The following is a 23,199-nucleotide window of genomic DNA, read 5'->3' on the forward strand; positions in this document are numbered from 1 at the left end:
TGTTCAGAGTCCACATGGCTGAAGCCCAGAGGGTTTGCTGCTCAGCCCTGTCCTGCTCTTGTCAGCCCCATGGCTCTGCGCTGTCCTGCTGCTATGAATCCAGATCCCCACCATCTTTGCTGTACATCATCTCTTAATTACAGACTCTTCCAGCTTGTGGCTGCCTTTTCCTACTCTTCTCCAGGTCTGCACACCTGTAGCAATCCCACAGCGAGGGCCACACGAGGGCCCTTGGGTTCGCCAGGCTCTGCTGCTGCTGCTGTACATCGCAGGAGGGGCAGTTCATTTATCTTACTCCTGCTCTCCTTTGCGGGCTGGCCTTGCTGCTGGCTGACATCTCCTTGCTTCTCTGTGAGAATGATGGATCGCTGCGTGCCGAGTGTGCTGTAATCCACTTGGGCAGCGGTTTTTGCAGGAGGGGGGAGGGATTGGAGATGCTCGTGACAGTCAAAATGGTGTTGTGAGCGAGGCGAGGCTGATAGCTGCTGTGAGTGCTCAGACCTTTCTGTGCCTTCAGCTTCCTGCTGATATTCAAAAAACACTTTTCCTTCCGACAAACGACCTGCCTTGTACCAGCAGTGCAGCAATTATGGACTGTTCAAATTGCACAGTACTTTTTTTCTTCTTTTTTTAAAGAAAAAAGCAATGTAGAAATCTTCCCACAGGAGGAGTTCATTTTGTTCAGCATTCTATTTCTTCTCATTTTCTGGACTGTACCACCAAAACCCCAGCAATTAGACAATCCTTTGGAGAGGAGTGAAGATCATGAAAGGCCTGGCTTGACTCTTCCCAAAGCGTAAGGCTCATCTGCCACACAGGCTGCCGGCCTGTTGCATCTCATCAACTTCTTCTGTACTTGGAGACTTTCTCTCTTGTCTGCCTGCCTCTATGGCCACAGTGCATCTGCTGCAGCACAAAGCTCAAGGAAAGAAGCGTACATCTGCATTGCATTCCCCCTTCCCTGCTGGCTGGAGCACCGTGCAGCCCGGCTGCCTTCCATCTTACAGCAGGGGGAGTTGGGCTCCACTGCCTGCTGGCTCTGGAGGCTTTGCCATGGCTGCTCCGTGCATCACCTGCCTGTGACATGGCTCGGGTGGAAGTTAGCAGTGCTCATACTGCAGGAGTAGCACTCCTGAAGAGTCATAGTTAACTCACATTGAGTCTCAGTTGTATTCCCATCGTTACTCAGGAGACCCCTTGGGTGCGGGTGCTGAAGCACAGTGTGGGCAGGCTTTTGCCACAGAGGCTGTGGTGACTAGCTGTGGTGCTGTGTGATGCTCCTTAGCTGCTGTCAGTGCTGTAGATGTACTTTTGTGCCTGCTTGTAAGCTGCGTGTGAGAGGCATGTAAGGAATGTGTTGGAAGAGTGGGGGTGTAAAAGGCCACTTCAATGAGGGGTTTTTGGAGGGGGCACTGGGATATGGTTTAGTCTTATGGTTTTCTGTATATTGTTCCTCTAATCCTCTAATGATTATTGTTCTTGCCAGGTGGACTTGTTCAGAAAGACTCTCTTGTTGATTCCTATTCACCTGGAAGTCCACTGGTCCCTCATTACTGTGAACATCCCCAACCGAATCATTTCGTTTTATGATTCCCAAGGCATTCATTTTAAGTTTTGTGTAGAGGTAAGAGTGACAAGCTTTGAACTGGTTCTTTAAAGAAATAACCCCTCGTCCTGTTTGTCCTTAAGCTTTAAAAAGCAGCGTGTCTGCTGTTGACCTGGAGGGTCCCGGGGTGAACCCACACCAGGAAGCCGAGGTCAGATTGCACGTTCCCTAAATAGTCTGGGTGTGCCTCGGCACACCTCTTCTTGCTCTGCCTTGTCACTGTCACAAAGAGCAGGGGCTCAGAGCCACAGCTGTAGGTAAGAAGATAGTCTGAGAGTGAGAGCAGGTCTTTAAACTGCTACAGGACGTGGCTTCAGGAGCTGACAAATTGCAGTGCTTTGTGGGGAGGTTGCCAAGGTGAGAGAACAGGGCTGAAGGTGCTGTAGTGCTGCCCAGTGGGGTTTATTTGTTACTCTGCTATTAGTAGCATGTTGCTTTTTTCCTCTGCACGAGTATGGAGTGAGCCCCTCCGACTGTAAACCAGCTACCTTCTGAAATTGTTACCTGAACACTGGAGTGAAAATATCAGTCCTTCTTGTGAAGAACAGTCAGGAAGTTTTTGTTGGGACTAGCAAATTGCAGTGACCTCTTACAAAAGCTAATTTTGTCAACTTAATTGCTTGTTTGATGTAGCAGTCCTCTACTTTAAACTGTGCGTAGCTGTTGGCTTACAGCAGAGCAGTAATTACTGTACCCAGGAGGGTTCCCAGCCAGCACTTCTGAATGAAGATAGTGGCTTCCTTCTGGCATTTGCTGAAGGTGAAGCCAGTGTTTGTTCTGGGAGCAAGAGACCTCGTGCTCTCTGGCTTCTGAACCTGCTCCATAAACTAGGGGTCCCTCTGCAGCCCCACAGTCTCTCCTGCAGCTTCCAATGCCTCTTAATTGTCTCATGAACGTAAGGTATTTCTATTTTTGCCCTTTCTTGGGGGGTAGGAGGCCAATACTCAAAAATCTCCTGTGGTCTACCCATTAAGTTGTATGTTAGTGTGCTGAAGTGTGTTTAAATTGTGCTATAAACCACCAGCCTGTTTACAGAGAAGTAGGATTTACTTAACCCAAGACCAGAGGCTCATTTATCTTGCTTCCTTCTCTTGTGTTGGGTTATTTTTTCCTGTATGTCACTAAAATGCTCCCTCGAGCTTTGTTGATTAGCTGCAGTACTCAGTGTTTTTCATTGGAATTCAGGCAGGAAAAGGCTATCATCCTGAATGCCACGGTGTCAGCTGAGTGAGAGCCCAGGTGCTGAAGCTGTGCGGTGTGTCATATGGCTGAGAGCACTGTGACATTGTGTACAAGGGCCACAGTATGCAGTGGGGCTGAGGAGCTTTAGAGCCTCTCTTGATAGACCAAAAGGAGTCCGGGTGGTGTGGAAGGAGTTTGTCTCTACCTGTAGATCTGAGCTCAGCTCCTAATACTTAATGCTTACCTGAAACTTGTCCTTGTCAAAGAGATGTCAGCGAAGATGGCAGTGGCTCTCTCCTGTTCCTTTGCTGGTGAATAATACTGTTTTTGTTTTCTCATCTTTCCTTTTAAAGAACATTCGAAAGTATTTGCTGACTGAAGCAAAAGAGAAGAATCGCCCCGAGTTCCTTCAGGGTTGGCAAACTGCTGTGACAAAGGTAAATGGCAGCCTCCTGCGTCCTGCAGGATGACTTTCTGGCAGATTTTAGGAGGTTGCTTCTAAACCTGTATATTTTTTATAAGCAGTGAACTGTTTCATGCTGACTATGAGGAAAGCAGTAGGAGCTACAGGTGGTTACACGTGGGAATTAAAGCTCTGTCATTCACCCACCCCCCTCCAGGTCTTTAATACTTTCTGCATGTAACTTGGTGACCTGAGCCTGATCTCTGGTCAATTAAATATCCAAGCAGCAAAAGCTGTATCTCATGCCCAGGTTGGCACAAGCTCATGGACAGGGTGAGCTGGGGACTCTGCTTTCTAACTTCTTCCAAAAGGACTCTTCAGAACTGTGCTGGGAGGAGACAGATGAGTGCTGCTGCTGCTGCCTGTATTTTTGTATTTGGGATGGATAGGCAGCTTGAGTCTCTGGGGCTGTTTGTAGCACATCGCATTTGATCACAAGTAAACAAAGTCTGGCAGCAATAAAAGGCAATAACTTGTCTGTAGTGTAAATGAAGGAATAGGAGACTTGTGTAGCCATCCCACAATGGCTCCAAAGATTAAAAAACAAAAAACAAAAAAACCAAAACCGAAAACCAGGTCATTGCACTCCAGGCACTTCCAACAAATCCCTCATTGCACAGGATTATTTTTAGATGACACTACAATGGTAGAATGATTCCCTTCCATGCTTATGCACACTGTGCAGTCAGAGTTCATCTTCCTATATTGTGTTAGGTAGGGGATTTGGGAGATGAGAAATAATAATTTTCAAATGCAGCAGATGCAGTGTATCAAAGTATGGAGAAGTAAAAAAGGTTGAAAGTCACCATTTGAGGATGCTTGGTCTGTGCTGCTGCCTGACCACTTGTCACTTTTTGTGTTCCTTCAGAATCTGTGGTGTGGCTGGGAGAGAAAAGCCACTGCTTGTTGCATAGGTGCTGAGAATTATCTTCCTCTAGACCTGAGTGACTTTGCTTATACAGTTTGGTGTTGTGTAAAGCTGATAGTGCTGCACAGACATTTATTTTAACTAATTGAGGAGCTGTTCTGCTTAGATCACTAAAAGAAAATAAACTTGAAAGAAAGATTTGTAATTTGTTTTCAGGCCAATAGTATATATTTTTCTGAATGTAAGGTGCTGTTCTAGCTAGGTGATGAGTGTCGCCTTGTGAAAGTTGGGGTGGGAATATGTAATTGCAACTGCAGTTACTGGTGCTGCAGAACAGTTGTGTCTGGGAACAGGATACCTAATAGTTGTGCAGAATCTGCTTTGGATTTGAAGCAGGACTTCCGGAAAGAAAGAATGGGTAAAATTCTAATGTGTCTCTTCTTGTTTGTTTTCCTTCTAGTGCATTCCACAACAGAAAAATGACAGTGACTGTGGGGTTTTTGTGCTCCAGGTAAGAGCTTTTTACAAGCAATCAGTGGCTTATATTGTCTGTGTTGTAAATGTCCTGTTTCAATTGAGCCTTTTCCTTTTCTTCAGTACTGCAAGTGCCTCGCCTTAGACCAGCCTTTTCAGTTCTCCCAGGAAGATATGCCCCGAGTGAGAAAAAGGATTTACAAGGAGCTGTGTGAACGCCAGCTAATAGACTAATAAAATGCAGCCAACCTAATTTCTCTGGCATTTCTGACAAGTTGCAGCTGGTGTTTGTTTACTTGAATTTCTGAAAACTTCCCGTGAATTTTGAGCAATTCTCAGCTGAGTGGTGTGGCCACTGTTGTTACCTCAATTTTCTGACAAGCTCTGTAACTGGCAGAATATAACAGAGTTGCCGTAAAATATTCCTAATGTCAGTTTGGTTCTCTTTTGTTCTTTCCTGTATTTAATATTTATTATCTCAGCATGCGTATAGGCAAAGCATGCAACTAAAATCATAAAGCTGTAGATTTGGTGCACCTTTGAGATGTAGCTAGAAATGACAAATACAGGTGAATTTGTCTGGAAACAAAAAGATGCATGATATGTTTTCTAATGCAATAATGCTTTGAATGTATCAAAAAAACCCCCCACACAACTCAATGCCATAAAGAGAACAGCTAGAACCTGTTTGATTATTCTGTTGTCCTTGGTGTGGCTGAATAGTACAGAATTGCCACTTGTTAGGGTGGCTAAATTCACCCACAGAGTTCATTTGCGGAGCCCCCTTTTTCAAATAGCTGAAGTTGCTAATCGAGTTTGTTCTGCTAACACTTACCTGGCTGTCATTGGTCAGCCTGTCCCTTAGATAAAAAGCAGCCTTTGCACAGAAAGGAGGTTTCACCATTTGTCTGTGTAATAAAAAGCTCGAAGATGTGCAGTCAGTCAGATTGATGGCGCGTTCCTCCGCTCTGCAGAAGTCTCCATGGTGTGCGTATTAAGGAGGAGAATTGTAAACCTGGCTCTGAAGAGTCACGGTTCAGATCCTAAGATAAAATCCTTGGCTGTAACTGTTTAAATCTCAGATGGCTTTGAGTCGTTTTTCCACAATATGAAATGAAATGAAATGTACCATTTCTGCATCTCTCCCTTCAGCTCTGTCTTTAAATGAATTCCCTTCTAGCTTGTTGTCTTTAACCTCCCATTGGCTTTTGCCTTCATTCAAATATAAATTAACTTGTTTCTGCTGCATCTGCTATTTGATTGTCTCCAAGCATCCCTAGTTTTGTTTGCGTTCAGCAGCACTGATGGGACTGGTTGGGAATAATAGCACTTGTGGTGGGTGCTGTACAAACACAAAAAAATCATGGTTCTGCTCCAGAGGGGCAGGAGGCTGTAAATCCAGCACTAAACTTTGCAGTATTGTACTGAGCAGGGATAAATGAGAGTGGTAGATCTTGAGACTTCAGCTTTTCTGCCTTGATCTCTAAACTGTGATGTGTTTTTTGATCAAGGAAACCAGTTCTGTTTGAAGAGACTGTTGTATGGGACTGCTACAGCAGCAGAAGTCTTTGCTGTATTTTTCTGCCAGTTAGGAGAGTGAGCCCAGAGGAAAACTGTTCTCAGTACTACACATCATCTGTTGCACAGCTTTGCTTTGACTCTGTGTCTGTCCATGGCCCTGACTTGTGACAGAAGAAAACCACTCTGACTTTGCTGTCTTGCAAATTAACTCAGGCTTGAGTCGAGCCAGGTGTAAATCCCTCCTGGATTATCAGAGGGAGCTGGGGGAAAAGAGGGAGTGCCAAGTGCAGTCAGGCTAGGAGATGGAAGCGTGCACATGCTGAGCTGTGCTAGAGGAGGAGGTTCTGCAGTAGCCTGGTGTGTTCCCACTTTGCCTTGTTGGCAGCTGGCAAGGGCTGGCTTAATTAAGCAAGATAAGGAGGGCCTGAAGCACTTGGCTAGATAATTTAAATAGGAAACTTAGTGAATCAAAAAGAACCTTAAGACCCAGAGTGACTGAGCGTAGATTTGCTGGTCATATGGTGCAGAGGACCCCACAGCACATGGCTTTCCTTTGTCTTTCCCAAAAGTATTGCTGACACGAACAGCAGCACCTTGGGGTAAGTGACTGTGAGCAGTGGAGGGTGACTTCCATGGAAACTGAAGCTTGGGGATGCAGTTTCTCAGGGGCTAGGCCAGAGCATTTTAGCTAGTGCCGCCATTCTCATCTCTGCATACTGCTATTGTGTCAACGGCATGAATGCTGATCCTGCCGTGTGGTGAGACCAGTTCAGCTGATGTGGGTTAGAATTAACCCAGCCAGACTGCCACTCTTAACTCAGAGGACGGAGGAGTTCTCACGAAAGCAGTGCCAGCTTTGGATGCATGCAAGTGAAGCCATGTCCTCAGGCAAGACTCCCTGCGAAGGGAATGAAATACAGAAAGGGAACTGTAGAAGCAAGTTGAATTTATATCCAGAACTTAAGATGTTGCTAAGGAAGCTTGGAAGATGTGGTGGTGTACCAGCAGAGGAGATGCTGACTTTTGAAGGAAGATGGTGTGTTTGTGCAGGAACTGAAGCGCAGCTTCCTTTGCCAACCCTTTGGTGCCCACAAGCGATGGGGAGGAATCTGTCTTTTCTGTATGAGAGGCTGGCAGGAGTCTTGAATCCTGATCTCTTTATCGGTGGCGTCAATAAAAGGACAGTATTTGTGTGAACTTTGTGTATAACAGCAACGTCGATGCTTTGAAGCAAGTGCATATGTGCACCAGATCGTGGGAGGGGAGGGGGCTCACGTCTGAGTTGCTGCCTGGTGAGCTGGGGAACAGGGTGGGGAAAGATGCATGTTGGAAAGTACTTCTTGTGTGCTTCCTTGTCATCTAGAGGTTTGCTGACAAGTGTTCCAGTTGGTTATGGGGCAGTACAGAGAAGCTGAACTCAAGTCTCCAACTGTGAGTACAGCAGTGAGAGGCCTCTGAAAAAAAGAAGGGGAAATTGAAAACAGAGCTAATGTAAGCAAAGTCTGTTGGTGCAGGGTGGAAATTAATCACAGGCCGTCAGAATCTCAGACTCTGTAATGTTGTATCTTGTGAAACTGGACTAATTAACTCCTCCTTGGGAATGTCTTTGATGCCTTAAAGGAGATGGACTCCATAATCTGTAGTCGTTTTACCATTTCTTAAACATTTGGGACTACGTAGAGTGTTTTTATTATGAGAGGCACATTTATGTGGCTGTAGTTATGGCTGTTAGCAATTCCATTAATGTGATATTCAGAATTTCATAAATCACTCTGAACAGGTTTGGCTGATGCTTAAATTTCATGACTTGTTCTGAAGAGATTGTCTCGCCATGCTGAATTATACAAATAGGCCCAGAACTGGTAAAGCCCCCGTCTCACGCGTGACGAATTCAAGCTAGCTGAGTTGTGATAAACCTTCGGCACAATTGGAAATAAATGATTAGTTTCCATTTTGTTTGCTTTAATCTGTAGTTCAGAATGACTGTGCAGCTGATCTAAGTGAAAAGAAAAACAACAGAAGTGGTTCTGCAGGGCATAGGAACACCCACTGCCGAGCCCCGAGTGGAGGTGAGGATGGACCTTGGTTCCGTGGTGCCATCGCGCTGTTCTGAGCTGGGTGTGCAGGTGATACCTGCGAGTTTCGGTTGCTGAGGCAGGCTGATGTGAGGAGCTGATGGCTGGTAGCTTCTGCGGTGTGGTGGTGTTTCAGCTGTCCTTACTTTCTCAGAGTTTTGATTGGCATTATCTGCTGTGACGTTTGTTCAAGTGAACACGAAGATTGAAACCCTGGGAAGTGGCGTAGATTTAACTCCACTGAGCAGTAACAGTGCTTTGTGGGTGTGTTCTTGCATCAAACGAAGCTCATATTCCTGTGAAGTAATAAAACGAAGTTTTACCATTAAACCCTATTTTCTTTCAGCAGTTTGGTTTCATTTTAATTTTAAAAGCAACTGATGTGATGGTAGGGGGAATGTTTGTAGCAGCTTGTTCTGGAGCCCGTGTCATTAGGAGAAGCCTCCCCAGCTGATGAGTTCAATACCTCTGAACTGTGCACTAATGATGCTCTCTGTTCCGTAGCATTGCCAGGATAGAGCTCACTGTGGTTTGAGCCGTGACAGCATACAAGATTGGAGGTGTCACACATTGCATAAATAAGGGCGGAAATCTTGCGTTAGACACTTTGTACTAAGGTGGCATTTAAAAAAACACAGATCTGTCAACAGAACAGGTAGGACTTAAATTGCTTCACTAGATCATACCGAACTAATGTCCTTCTGATAGTGCTTGTTGATGTAGCTGTGTAACCAGAGTTAAATCTTGTCTCTGCTGAACTTTGCAAAGCCGTACAGCTTGTGAATTTGTGATAATGGGAGGAATGAAGGCTTGGTGAATGACTCTTTAAGCTATTAATCAGGAGACTGGCAACATCATTGTCTTTATTGCATTCATAATTTAAAAATCCTATCATGGAGGAGGAAACATGGATTCTTGTTAAATATATTATTTCATTGGAAAGTGCTAAGAAATCAGGCCATTAAGGTACAAAATCATAAGAGGTGCTAGAACCTTGCCAGGAACAATAACTACTATTTATGTGTAATAGGCATCTGGAGGGAAAGAGATGGGTCTGGTTTGCTTGAGCCTGAACCTAATGGATTTTACAAGTAACCAACTAGAAGGACTTGGGGATTGAATTTAGTTTTCAGAGCATGTAATGTGACAAACCATGGAACTGAATCTGTTGCAAGCTGAGTAAAATATCTTCAAATAAACTGATTTGTTTTCTCTGCACGCAAGTGAGCGGAATGTGTGCGAAGCAGCTCCTGCCTGACGTTCTGAGGGGTTCTTAGTTGTTGTGTTTGACTTCCGCTTTGCTGGTCACTCGTCTCCCTAACAGTGCTTTGCTGAGGCTCCAAACCTTACCTAATGCTTCCTTCCAGGCAGCTTTGGGGAGAGGCTGGGAGGAAAGGGGATCGAGGACCTGCACTGCGTTGTGTTAAACGTGTCACGGAGTGAAGGGCAGGAGGGAAACTGAGCTTTAAATAAGATGTGTTTAACTGGATAATGTAGGTCAGGTCATGTTTATGGTATATGAGCTTGATACAGACAAGGAGCTGCCTTGTTAATGGAAACCTTTGGGATTAGCAAGAGAGAAACCTGGGGAAGAGATGCTTTCTGCAGGGCTCACTGCCATGCTCCACGCACAGGGGTGTTGTCTTGCTTCAAGTCCATACATTTTAGGTCAACAGAATGCAGGCAGCAACTGCAGCTAAAGAGGAAGCTCCCAGCACAGCATTCAGCTGAGCATCACGTTTGTTCAGGACGGTTGCGGCTTGACGATTTATCCTCAGCATCTCTGACAGCTCCAGCCTATTGAGAAGCAGACAGGCGTGCTCCTGCTCCGCTGCCAGCACTGCCTGCAGGCTCGTACAGACGGTGCTGATTCCAGCTCACCTTTCAGCTGCTGGCTTCCTTGGCTTTTCTGTTTTGTTTGTTGTGAAACAAAGTCTGGGCTGCAGGGAAGTTTCAAAGTGTACCTTCAATGAGCATATTCCTGTCTTGTTCGGGAGCCCTGACTTTGTAGATCTGTTTTCAGTTTTGCATGCTCAAATGCTGCTGCTTCTCACGCAATTAGTATAAGAAGGCAATCTTTAAACGCTGCTATGAAAGGGCAGGGAGCAGGCTTCAGGGCTTCGTTTTTGGCAGAGTTTGGGGTTTTGTCCTCTGCTGGATCGCACTTCAGATGAATGTTTTTTTCCCACTTTAGAGCCTAAATGTAGCTAAAAAGTTTTTTAAAAGCTCTGGGCTAATGAAACGCAACGCCTTGGATTTATGGCCACCTAGCATTCTTTGAGACGCCCCGTTGTCCCTAGCCAGGATGCCTCCACTTCTAGAGGGACGGACTTGGAGAGGATCGCCGCTATTTAGAAAGCAGGGAGCGCACCCCGTCAGCTCCCCGAGCCGCCGTTTGATTACTTTAGCAGATCGTTTTACATCAGAGCGCACGGATCCTGCTGAGGCTCCTGGCGGGGCTGCCGCCTTTTCCTGCAGCCCGGAGGTGCCCGGCTGCGGGCTGGGCCCTCCGCTCGCCCCGGCTGCTGCGCGGCCGCCAGATGTCACGCACGCGCCGTCCCAGCTCCCCGGCCCAGCGCCGTGTCCCCTGCCACGTCGGTTGTGCTCTCGCACGTTTCCCAGCAAAATCTGCACCGCACTCACAGAAGGAATGTGTGCGTTAAACCGAACGCCGCCCTTCCATCCACCCTCCATCAAATCCGCTGAAAATCCTTCTGTATCAAACATGTAAGTGTTTGGCTCCGGCACGATTACTCCGGAGTCCCATCAATTTTACAAATTGACCGAAACATTTTTTGGTAGAGAAGTCTTGCATACCAGAAGTCTTTAGTCTGATCAAACTGCTGCCTCGCTATAGATCATGACTGTTATTTTTATAGCTCTGTATTACCATGGCAAATGCTGGTGGTAGAGGGGGGAGAAACCACATCAGTAGCTACTTCTGTCTGATTTGTGGTCACACGCTCGCAACTTGACATGGTTTTGCAAATAACTAAACAAAACCAGGAATTCGTTTAGGGGGGAAAAAGGGGGAAAAAACGCCCCCAAAACTGCTGCATCAAATATCTTGTGTGGAGAGTCTGACTTGCTCACGGTTTGGATCTTTTAATGGAAAATGGTTCTGAGCAGGAATGGGAAGCAGTTGCCCTCCTTGAGGCTGCGCTGTGGCTGTCGGCCGCTGCTGAGCGCTGTGACAGCCCCCGGGCCATGAATTTTTTGGAGTTCTGATTTAATTGCCAGTGTCTGCTTGGGCTTTAGCCTAAATTTAGTAATGTTCAGGGCTGCTTTTTCTCTATAATACCTTTATAAATTCCTGTATAATCTGATCTCTAATTTTAAAGCCATCTGTCATTTTTGAGCCGTAGAGTTTCTAGCTTTAAAAGATCCTGCTGAAGGAAAATTTAAATTCAAGGCCTACAGAAAACGCATTTTTCTTTAAATTATTTATCAGCAAAAATGTCTTTGGATGTGTGTTTCTGCAGCTGACGAGAGTAGGAGCATGGATGTGTTGGGATTGGATGGCTTGTGTTGGGTTGGGGTGGGATGCCAGGGTTTGTGCTGGCACCAGAGCCCAGGACAGCAGTGGGACCTGGCTGTACTCCTCACCCCACCGTCAGTGGCCCTCCGTGATGTCCCCTGCCTGGCACGTGCCGTCCTGCTCCTCTTCACTAGGTGGCATTGCTTCCTAGTCTAAAAGTTTCCAAATACTTCATTAATTATGCTAATCCACGCAGTGGACAGAAAGTGAACTGCAACGGCTTTGCCCTTGGATCCTTTTTATCCCATCTCCTTCACCAGTGGGATTTCTCAGGTTGACAGAGGTCTGCAGCATCCCAGCTGTGGGAGTTCTGGGTCTGGGGAAGGCTTTGGCTTGGGAGATTTCAGCAGCACGTTGGGACGATGCAGCATGCTCTGGCCTTGCTGTCCATAGCCAGCTCTGCTCTGTGGTCCCAAACACATAGGTTAGTGTTCTCCTGAGTTATTCTTCACTACAAAGCCTGAGAGAACTCGCTGTGGGGTGGCTGCAGAGGGGAAGCCCTGCTGCGCTCAGGCAGGTGTTGGCATGGGGACCCTTTCCAACACTTGGCCAACTGAGGGCAGCAGGAGAGCTGGGCTCAGGGCTGCTGGGTTGGCTGCCTGTTTCCCAGGTAGCCCTGGCGTTCTGCATTCTTCAGCCCTTCCCTGCTCCTTTCTCTCCCTCCTCCTTGCCTTAATGATACATCAGTCAATTAAGGGCTGAAGCACAGTGGATTCAAGATGCCTATCTGTTGCCAGTGGGAATTAATTGGAGCTTTTGGTAGGCTTTAAAGCAAGGAGAGGAATTTTGGCTTCAGGGGCCCATTTTAGTACCAGGAATACTTGGTCTGCCCGTAGAACACATCACAAGGGAACACAGCACGGCCTCTGCAGGGTGGGGATGCCAGCTCCATTCCTTCCACCTGGCCTTACCGGCTGCTTCTCAGCCTGAGATGCTGATGCTCAGATATTGCTCTGCTCTGCTCTGATGGAAAGATGAGACAAAGTAGGTTTGGAACATGACTTCTCATGAATGAGCAAGATAAAAATAAATGTAAATTGAAGATCCTGTTTCTCATGTGTATTTTATTAAAAACTACAGAGTTGTTCATTCTTGCTGTGTAGTATAATTGCTAAAATATGATTTGTAACCAAATATAGCTGCTTGCATTAAATATGGCACTGCTTCGTACTGGGGAGGATGATACGGGAAAGGAATGCTCATTTAAACAATTACATAGCTCCATTCTTTAATTCAAAACCTCCGCTCTTTCACTTTCAAAAAAGTGAATGCAGCATTGAGACGTTCTTTAACCTGAATTTTGTTGAGTGGCAGTTGGATGAAGATTGGCATGCAATTAAAAAACAGAGAATACTTTTGAATCTGTCTAAATACGGAGATGAAGCTTGTCAAAGCGTGTTCTGCATTTCCAAGTGATTGAGGAGAAGGTGATGAGTGTGACGGGTCCTGCTCTCAGCAGGGCACGCTTTGTCGGCTGTCCGGGGACTCCGGAGCTGTGAGGAGGGTTTCCAAAAGATCTCATGGGAGACCAGAGATGTGCATTTACTGGTTTGGTACATGGGGAGTGGTGGTGCAGGGAGATGAGCTTTCTGCATTACAAAGTGTGCAAATGCTTCCGTTAAAGTATATACGTTCATCCTTTGTTCCAGTCCAGAGGCGCTGACTGCAAGCTGTATGTGAAAGTTAAGGATGCTTGCTTGCTTTCTGATTATGCAGCCCATTAAAAACCCCACATCCCTGACACCGTGAAGGCTGAGTGAAGGCAGCATATCTCAGTTTGTGTAGGTAATAGATTACACCTAGGTTCTTGCTTCAGTGCGTTCTGTCGCACTCATAGTTAGAAGCAAGTTATATTAAAAAAAATGACATGCGGATGTTGGGTTGGAATCAGCTCATTATCCTTTTGTTCTGTAGAAGAACTATCTGGTTGGTGGTGACCCGAGAGAAGGCTGCGAGCCGTTGCTGTTGTGCTGTGCATGGCACAATTCCTGAGGTCTCTTTGCTTCTGCCTTAAATATTTGCTGGCTGAAGCTCGATGCTGATTAGAAAGTCAGCGTGTTGTGGCAGTCCTCGAGTGCAGGAAAATGCCTTTTCAAACCTCTGGTGTTTCCCAGGGACTTCAAGAGCGAGTCTCATGTCCGTATCTTTAATTCCTGAGGACCCCTCTTGTGAGCACTAGATATAAGCTGCTGGAGAGATGTGTCTAAAAATCAATAGTCCTGGAAAAGAGTAAACAAGTTCCCTCTGATCTGAGATGAATGTCTTGCAGGGCCCTGGGGAGCCCCATCCAACCGCCCTCAGTGCCGCCCCGGTGCCGCAGCTCTCATCTGGGGGAAGAGAACAATTGCATTTAATTTGGAGCGCTTTGAGGGAACGGTAACTCTTCCATTAGAGCTTTTTGGGTCGTTGGGTACTCTTATATAATTCCAACCTTAGCTAAACAAAAACATTGCCTTTGGTGAGGTGTCTCTGAAGCCGTGCTTCTCAAAGCTCGTTCAACAAAATGTTTAAAGAATTTTATTCCTGTTTCAAAGGTGGAAAAAAAAAATGACTTCAGAGTGTCACAAACGCTGCTGCCTGATGAGCTGAGGTCATGAATCAATGACGGGTGCTGTAACAAGTGTTTGCACTGCTGCCTTTTGAAATACGTGTGCGATGCTCAGGCTGCTGAACAAAGAGCGTGCCGTTTGGAAGTGGAGGAGCAGCAGTGGGAAGCAGGAATCCTCGGGCTGCTCCTCCTCCTTTCTTCCAAAATGGATTTTTGTTGGTTTAGGATCTTGTGGTGTAAATAATGCTAATGAAAAGGAGAAAATTGCTGGGTAGAGTTTATAATCTGATATATATATACATATGGGCTTTGATGGCTTCTTGTAGCAGAGGAGCACGAGGTGTGCTGTGGCTGTGGGATGCTGCCTGGGGCCGGGTCCTGCCCACAGCCCTGCGTAGTTCAGAGGGGCTGCCCATGCCTCCCTCTGGCTCCTAACGCGCTGTCTCCTCCTGACAGCAGCGCTTTTGCCTTCCTGCTCTGTAAACTGGAGGCTGGGCAGCCTCCCATTCCCTTGGCAAAGCTCGTGCTTCATCCTCCCTGTGTTGTTTTCTCAAAAATGTGATCCTGAGAGATGGGGGGGGGTCCATCTCACAGAATGCCCGAGAGCTTCAGGGCTGCCTCAGGGAGGTGGTGGAGTCTCCTTCTCTGGAGATGTTCAAGACCTGCCTGGATGCCTACCTGTGCGACCTGCTGTAGGGAACCTGCTTTGGCAGGGGGTTGGACTCGATGATCTCTGGAGGTCCCTTCCAACCCCTACAGTTCTGTGATTCTGTGATTATGTGCCTCGCACAGCGTTTGCATTTGGCCTTCAGTTCTGTCCGCTCCTTCTTGGGTCAGGAATCCCGCCTGCAGTGCAGCTTTCTGCCAGTGCTGTGTGCAGCCGTGCTCTTGGTGCTCTCAGAGTGATGCCCTGCCCCGACCCTCTGCCCCACCATGCAGGTGCAGCCCGGCGCTGTGTGGGTCACAGAGCCATCCTGGGGCCATCCGTGTGCCACCAGCAGGACAGGAGGCACCTCGGGGCCTGGCTGCCGCAGCAGGAACCTCCGCGGGCTGCAGCGGGCGTTCGAGGGGCCCGTAATGCTTTGCAGACCCATTTTCTCTCTGTTATTGTTTCAAACTCCCCGTTAGCCGTTCCCGCTTCCCAGGTTTCCGTGTGTTTCAAATTATTTTCCCCAGAGGCATCGGCGGCATTTTTCCAAATTGAATCTCATTTATTTTCTACCCAGGTTTCCAATCTCTCTGGGGCCCTTTGTATTATTTTGCAGTCCGCACTGCCACGTACAATATATCCCAATTTAGTGTCGTCTGTGAATTATATTAACGTGCCCTTTAGTTCCTCCTGTATGTAATGAAGATATTTCCAGCATTTAAAAAAAAAAACAAAACCTCTCCAAAATGTGTTTTATTAAAACACAAAGGTGGAGACTTAAAAACTCCTCCTTGGGTTCCCAACGTGAATTGTGCTGGGAAAAAAAAAATAATAATGAAATCTTCGACATATTTTTTTTTAAGGAGAAATTAAAACCTTCAAAACGTGCAAGTTGGGGGTATGGCAGTAATTGGTGTCACAGTGAGCGCTGTGCGGTGAGCCTGCGTGCTGCGGCCCCTGGGGGTGATGGAGGCATCGCCTGTGTTTCTGCAGCACCGCTGCCTTGAGCCCATGGTTGAATTTCTCCATACGTTTGCTCGCTTTCCCTCCATGACCTCTTTGGGTTTCTTTTCTGTGGCTGCTCCAGCAAACATGTACACTGGCAGGAGCGATGCTGAAGCAGCATGTTTTAATGCAAACGGTGCCGGCTTATTCATAGGAAGCGACTTTCAAATTCACGATCATGAATATTTGCACAGTAAGGCTGATTCTGTTGTGAGCTTTTATTTATAAGCTGAGCAGCAGTGCCTGGTGGTGCCTCCGTGTCAGGGAGTGTCCTAGCAGAGCAGCTCCGGTTTCCAACTGTGAAGGGAGAGCAGTGCTGGCAGCAGGCAATTTGCTGGGGATGCGTGTGCTGAAGTATTTGCTGCATAATTTCTAGCAAGGAGAAATTTCGTGGAGGCTATGATCTGCTTGTGAACAGAAATAAGGTGTGAATGGGATCTGTAAATTGTTCTCTGCAAATGGTTTGCGAGCTCAAGAGGACTTTTTGAGAAGCACTGCCGTCTTTCCTCTGTGTGCTGATGCTCAGCTCCTGGGTGCAAATGGACGCTGGGGAGAGCTGCCCCAAGTGTCTTTCTTCCAGCACATGCTGACTGCTGGCCCCTAAACTGAGGGCTTCACCGCCTGTGTCTCTCTGTCCCCTTTCTGTCAGTATAGCCATCTTTCAGCATCACAACATGAGCCTTTTCCCCATCCCTTGGGCTGTGGCATGGGGCTGTGCCAGGGACATCCCTACTGTCTCTCAGGGTGGGTTGGTGACACTGCAGGTGCTGCTGTGCTGGTGTGCAGCAGCTGTAGGAAATCAGAGGAGCCATGGAGCTGTTTTGGGAAACAGCAGGGGAGATGCCTGAGGTTTCCAGACCACAGTCTCCCACAGGCACGGGGTCCAGCAGGAGTGATGCCATTGGGAATACTGGGAGCAGTGATGGGCTCGGTGCTCAGAAACTGCCAGGTAGGTCCTCACTGGTTGCTGCCTGATGGCCGGGTTGGTGGCAGGGCTGTGGGGCATTGCTTACTCCTATGCCTGAGATGCAGCATAGCTGCTGCAATGCCTCGCAGGATTTCTGAAGCACTAAAGATGAAGGCTTGCCCTCTTCAGCATTACTTTGTAGAAACCTGAGGCCTTCAGGACTTGCTCTGTTTCTGGCTTGTGCCCACAGAAAGATGCCTGGCTTATAGAATACTTGCTCCTCCTATGAACGGGGGCACAGTTCCCTTTGGTTTCACCTGAGCAGATGAGAGCCTGATTGCTCGTCCCCAGATGCTGCTTCCCATCCTTCATGGAACTAAAACCTTCCAGAAAGAGTGTCTAAAAGCCATGTCACGTGAAGCAGTAATGTTTGCACTGGGACTCATACATTAGCACATGCAGATGTGCAAAAAGCTGGGCCCAGCAATCAGCTTAGCAATCTCAGGTCTGATGAAGCTGTGCTTCATTTGTTCTACCTGAAGGCTGGATCCACTTCTTGCCACCCAAACCACCTTTCCTTTAGGTCTTTGTCGTGAAGACTCCAACTGTGGAGGTATTGTGTCCTGTGTGCCCCATGGGCCTGCCTGCAGCCACCCAAGCATGGGGTGAATTCCCTGTGCTGCTTTAGCTCGTCCCCCGTTTTGAAGCAGCCCCAGCCCTGGGGGCTCTGTGGGGAGATGTCTCCCTATGAGATGCACAGCCTGCAATCACCACAAGCTGTGGGAAACCACTGGTGTCCTCTGCCCGGTGTGGGTCAGGCCCATCCTCAGGTGTCCCCCGGGGACAGATCTGGAGCTGCGTTGTTCTGCACCGTGGGCCAAATACTGCGTTTTCTGACCCAACGTCCTTCCTCCCCTTTATCAGTAATTTTAATCATTTTAATAACGTCCCCTCGCACGGATAGGATTACAATTAGGGAGTCAGAGCCTTGTTATCATCTAATTAGAGTCACATTTCAGCCAAAGAGAAAGGCAGATCTTCAGGCACTGCTTTGTGCAGTGCAATGGGAAGAACGCAGTGATGCAAACCAGCTGCAGGCCGGGCACTGGGTGCCACTTGCAGCCCTCTGAAGCCATGGGTGCAAAGTGCTCCTGGGCGGCTCTGGCACGGCAAAGAGCTGTGGTGTGTTCCATCACAAACAGTGCCACTGTCCGGCCCCAGCAGCCAAGGGAGTCAGTGAAGCGACACAACCCAAACCAAAATAAACACCGCTATGCGCTGCCAGAATGCCTTTATTGTTCTGTGGGGGAAGAGGGAGACATTTTGGGGCTGGGAGGCAGAGCCATTCCCCTCCATGAGCTGCGATGGGCAGAAATGGAGGAGGAGGAGGAGGAGAAGGAGGAGGAGGGCTGGGCTTCTTTTTTTCCCAGATCAGTGTAATCCAAATGCTTTCCAGAGCTGGGAGAAAGAGAGCAGGGTTTCTTTAATGGAAATGAAAACCATCTCTGATTTCCTTTTAAAGCGCGCTAAAACGTTTCATTCGACCTGATGCGAAGCGTTGCGTTTCATTTTGAGTTTTAATTAATTTTGTGATCCTTTCATTAAGCTAATTTCAAAGGAGAAATGTTTCTCTTAAAACTGGAAGTCAGAGCATTTTGAAGATCATCTCTGCCTCTAAAATGCCGCTTTAAAGCATCGACTGCTTTGCTCTCTGTCTAGAAACCCAGGTTAATTCCCGCCTTTGCAGAGTCTCCAAGTGCTTTGGGAGTTAAAACTAAAGAAAGGGCCACGTTCCTCAGTGAGTGAGTGCTGCTGCCTGTGATCCTGGGAGGAAAGGAGACGGTCTCACCTCAGCCATCCCTGCTGCTGGAAGCACTCGAGTGCTGGGAGGCAGAGAGGCAGCCCCAGGTCAGCACTGGGGTACAGCATGGAGCACAGAGCGGCTTCCTGCTGCAGGGCTGAGAGTGTGGAGAGAGCCGAACGTCTTGTTCAGCTGCTGTGTGCGTTAGCATGAGCACAAGCAGGGAGCTTTGGCTCCTGTCTGCATCTGCATTAAGCACTGCTGGCACCATGGGCACTCGAGACCCTGTGATGATTTCCCAGGTTTTATGCTTTCACGCTTTGCTTTTTTCAGTGAATTAAAAGAAAACAATGATGGGTTTGAAGGTATACAAATGTTTACATGATATTGCGGCCAGTAAATCCCACTTTCTGGTCCCACGGGTTTCCCTGAGCCATCTGGGCACATCTGAGCTCAACGCATTCCTATGGGTAGAGGCAAAACAAAATTGGAAGAAAAGCATTAAAATTTCACCAGGCTGCACCATGGTCTCAGGAGACGGGTGCTTGGCTGCTGCTCTTCTGCTTTCTCTTGGCACCGAGAAATCACTGACACCAGTGTGAAGGGGCCTTCAGCCTTTGCTGAGCCTTAACTGACCTCACGTGTCTGCTGGGGCACAGCAGGAATGCACCACAAGAGCCCCCTGCCCGTGTTGGCAGGCTCCACCAGATCCAACCTCCAGCTCCACGGTGTCCATAGTTCCCAGTTAAAAGGCTGTGGGTGATGGCAAGAAGGTTCTGTGGTGTGCTGGGGAGGAGAGCTGGCTGGCAGTGAACCCATTGGATGAAGCAGGACTGCGTGGGGCTCAAATCATTTTGGAACTTAGCTCCCAGAGTGAAAACTGGCAAGGTAGGCTGTTACTTTTTCTAGATCTCTGGTGCTTTCTGTACACAAAGTTTGGGTTATAACAGAATTGCTGGGTGTCAGTCGAACCATGGGGTCACAGGGAGGCAGTGGGGGAGCGCTGGCACTGTTACACACTGATCTCCTGGGGTATTCCTTTTGCTGACTTCCTCTTCTCCATGCTGAATTTGGGGCTCCATGCTCTGATCTCAGCAAACTGCATCCAGCCTGATGGGCTTTGTTGAGACCTGGCTCAAACTGGAGTGCTGGGCAGACAGCTGCAATTCCTGTCCTGCTGTCCCTGGTTCTTGGGAACTCTGGTGGCAGGCAGGCAGGCAGGCAGGCAGCAATCTCTGTGAGTCATGCTGAAGGAAGCCAGCCCCACTTCAGCCCAGCAGCATCTTTGGACTGGTAAGAGGCTGGCAGGGGAGCTGAGAGGTCCCTGTGCCTGAGCCAGGCTGCATGCTCTGTTTCCCTGCCGCGTCGCTCTCCTGCTTGCTGCCACTGCCTAGGAGTGAACGCACAGTGCTGGGGGCAGCTTGAACCCTGCCTGGGATGGGATGAGGTGAGGGCTGCTCCCAGCCCTGCTCTCCCCATAGGGCTGGACTCGGCCCCAGTCCTTCATAACCCAGCCCCGTGTGGCCCTCATTCTGCTGCACATCAATTTTGTGGCTGGATGCTGGGCTCTCTTTGCCTGGAAATCCACAGCAGTGTGAGCTGGGCACCCAGACACATGGGTGAGGTGGGGAATTGCATCCGCTCACACCTGCATCTGTGCGTACACGCTGCTACGTGCTCAGAAATGCCAGCTTTTATCAGCTGTGCCTACTTCTGGAGCTGCCTGGTTAATTTATCAGCAGAGAGACTCCAAGTCGCTAGAAGTCTCATTTCCATATTCTTTCCAGATGGTCAAGATGCCACTGAGACAGCTGGGAAGTAAATAACTTCTTAGCACAGCCGACCACCGGCCTCTCCAATGGCTGCAGTGCCTGTGCCAGTTGGGGATGCACACGGAGCTGCACGGGTAATGGCAACAGCACAGCCCCTCTGCAAGTGATGGAGGCACGGGGTGAGGCTGTGATGGAGGCACAGGGTGAGGCTCAGCTCCTGCGCAGCGCCGCTCTCTTCCATCACGAGTTCAAACCGAAAGGTTAAAAGCGTCTAATTATGCTGATGCTTTCCCCCCTGGATTAAACAAGAGGATAAATAGAGTACAGCGTGTTTCCTTGGGTTTGATTTTGTCTCTGAACCAGGCGGAGGATCCCTGGCAGCTGTCACGTCCTGTGTTTGATGGTGTCAGCGCTGCTGTTCGGAGGTGTTCCTCTCGCTGCTGTCAGCATTTTCCGGAGGAGGATGAATGCATCCATACAGTCTGTTTGCTGTCCACATATTCACAGTTCATGTGTTACATTTTACATAAAGTAAACTTAGCAAGGGGAAAACTAATTCTGCAATTCTTCAAAGCTAATGCAGAGTAAATATATTCTGACACTGACAGGTATTTCTTATTAAATAGCTCTGAACGGCGGCACTAGGTTTTGCTTAAGTGGCATTATTCTCCCCGAGCAAAGACAGTTCATTTATTAGTCATTCTGAAAACCAAATAACAAATATTATTCTCCAAGCAAACTAAACAAACCATTTAAAAGGGGTCTGTCTGAAATGATTAAAGTACAGTGTCTGAAAAGCAGCTGACATTTCAGTGCCAAAATACCATATGGAGATTCAACCGCTTTATTAGTGTGCTCCGACCCGAGCTGCAAACCCTGCTGACACCTCAAAGTGGCCCTCCCATGCACGGGGCGAAGCTTTCTGCCTCTTCTTAGGATGTCATTTTGGCAGCACGGTGCAGTAATTGCAGGGCTGGATGCGAGCGGAGCTCTCGAGTTCTGCCAGAGATACGCTGTGAAATAATGCAGCGAAGCCAAACGCTTGGGCTTTCCATTTACACCATAAAAAATAAATATATAGTGTTTGCCTTGCCTTCTTACAGCACTCCCCTTCTCCTAACTAAATATTTCCTTTCTTCTGAGCATCAGACGTTATTTCTAGCTTTCAGGCATGCAAAAGAAAGGAGCGCGCACACTTGTCGCTGTTTATTTATGGTCTGTGTGGGGCTGTGCTCCTGTGTCAGTGGATCCCCAGCTCAGCCAGGAGGAGTTCTGTTGTGAACAGAACAGCTCTGTACCACAGGGCTCCCGCTCCTGGAGGATCTGTGGGTGTGGGAGACAAAGCAGGATGGAGCAGGCAGGGTGAGGGGCTGGGGGCCAGCTGGTCCTAGCACGGTTGGTGTGAGCGATGCTGCATCAGCCCTGGGTTCTCCTTCTGCTTTAAACGTTTTCACGATTCATAAAAATTCATCAGATATTGCAAGCAAATAAATAGGTTTTAGCCTGGGGTTTGTTGGAAATGTGTCCACTCTTGCTGTCTCTGAAGCAGGACAGATCCAGTTGGCAAGGATGGATATAACGTAGGAGTGATGCAGGGAATTTAATAAAGGCGAGCAGGTACTGAGCTCCGTGCCTTATTAGCCTGCTTCTCTGGGATTAGGGCTGGGCAAATGAGCAGGGATGGGTCCAGCTCTGCTTCTCTTCTTGTCATCCCAGTGGCAGCAGATTACTTGACACTGGGGATTAGCTGATGCCATTACATCGCCAGGTAATGGTGGATATGCTGATGTCATTCTGGATGTGCAGCTGTGAGCGGGTCGTCCCCTCACCAGTGCCCTACAAGGAGCCCTTCCCTGCCTGCAGCAAGCCCTGGAACTATGGGAAGTGCTCAAAGTGCCTCTCCGGGCAGACGGAGCGGTTCGATGCAATGCTTTAAATAGCTCCTCCTTGGAGAGAGGGTCAGAAGGCGGGTGGGCACTGCGCTCTGCAGTGCTGCCAACAGTGGATGCATTTTGTGCTTTCAAAGGCGCTGCTGAAGGCAGGCAATGTGAAGGCGGGCGCATTGCTACAGCTCGGTTCCTACTGTAACACCCATCCGTGTCCCTGGGGCAGCCGGGGATACGCTGCCACCCCGGGCACGGCTTTGTTTGCCTCCAGCCGGGCAGGAGGACACCGGGGTTGGAGAGGGAACAGCTCCTTTCATCTGACATCCAGACCCAGGGCTGCTAATGAGGAGCCCGGGCTGTGGTTCCTATGGCAACTTGTGTTCCTGAAGATACAAAACAAAAGGCGAGAAGGGCCCATCCTGCTCCCTGCTCCGCTCCTACCTGGTGTGCCATGCTGGGAGTGTGGGATGCAAGGAGAGAAGTGCATAAAACCCATGAGCAGAACTGAAGGCTCGGGGAGTTCTTCCTCTTCAGACTGCTCCCCACAGCCTGATCTGCTCCCAAAAAGCTGCTCCCAGAAAGCTGCCCTCCCCATGCAGCCCAACACATGGCAGAGGCATCACTTTGGCTGCAGCCCCACACCAGCTCATGCAAGTGCAAGTGGCATTCCCTGCTTGCTCCTCGGATAGTGTCTCCAGGGCCAGCCGAGGTCTCTGCAAACTTTTATAGAAAATATAAAATGACATCTGGAAGCCAATGGCAGTGAGGCTTTCATTCCTCCTGTGAGCAGGGAAGAGCATTGCTCTCTCTTAAATTCCCCACAAATGTTATTGTCAAGCTCAATGGAGAGAACAGAATTGGTAATTGGGTAACGGGGCTTCTGGAAGCTCTTCCTGCTCCAGCC

At 48.3% G+C, this 23,199-nt stretch overlaps 1 protein-coding gene across 5 annotated transcripts in view; it reads left to right on the top strand.

Moving 5' to 3' along the window:
* The window catches only part of SENP5 (SUMO specific peptidase 5), a 150,836-nt gene extending 130,246 nt beyond the window's left edge, over positions 1–20,590 (top strand). For 4 of the 5 annotated variants that reach the window (XM_048954469.1, XM_048954467.1, XM_048954468.1 and 1 more), the window contains 4 exons: positions 1,487–1,624; positions 3,142–3,225; positions 4,580–4,630; positions 4,717–5,841. In XM_048954469.1, coding sequence (XP_048810426.1) covers positions 1,487–1,624; positions 3,142–3,225; positions 4,580–4,630; positions 4,717–4,827 — 384 coding nt within the window. In that variant the 3' untranslated portion in view covers positions 4,828–5,841. Of the gene's footprint in view, positions 1–1,486; positions 1,625–3,141; positions 3,226–4,579; positions 4,631–4,716; positions 5,842–20,424 lie in introns of those variants that run through there. The other variant, XM_048954470.1, reaches the window with a different exon arrangement.
* Positions 20,591–23,199: the final 2,609 nt, after the last annotated feature.

Source organism: Lagopus muta, chromosome 9 (genome assembly GCF_023343835.1).
Source record: "Lagopus muta isolate bLagMut1 chromosome 9, bLagMut1 primary, whole genome shotgun sequence".
Lineage (NCBI taxonomy): Eukaryota > Metazoa > Chordata > Aves > Galliformes > Phasianidae > Lagopus > Lagopus muta.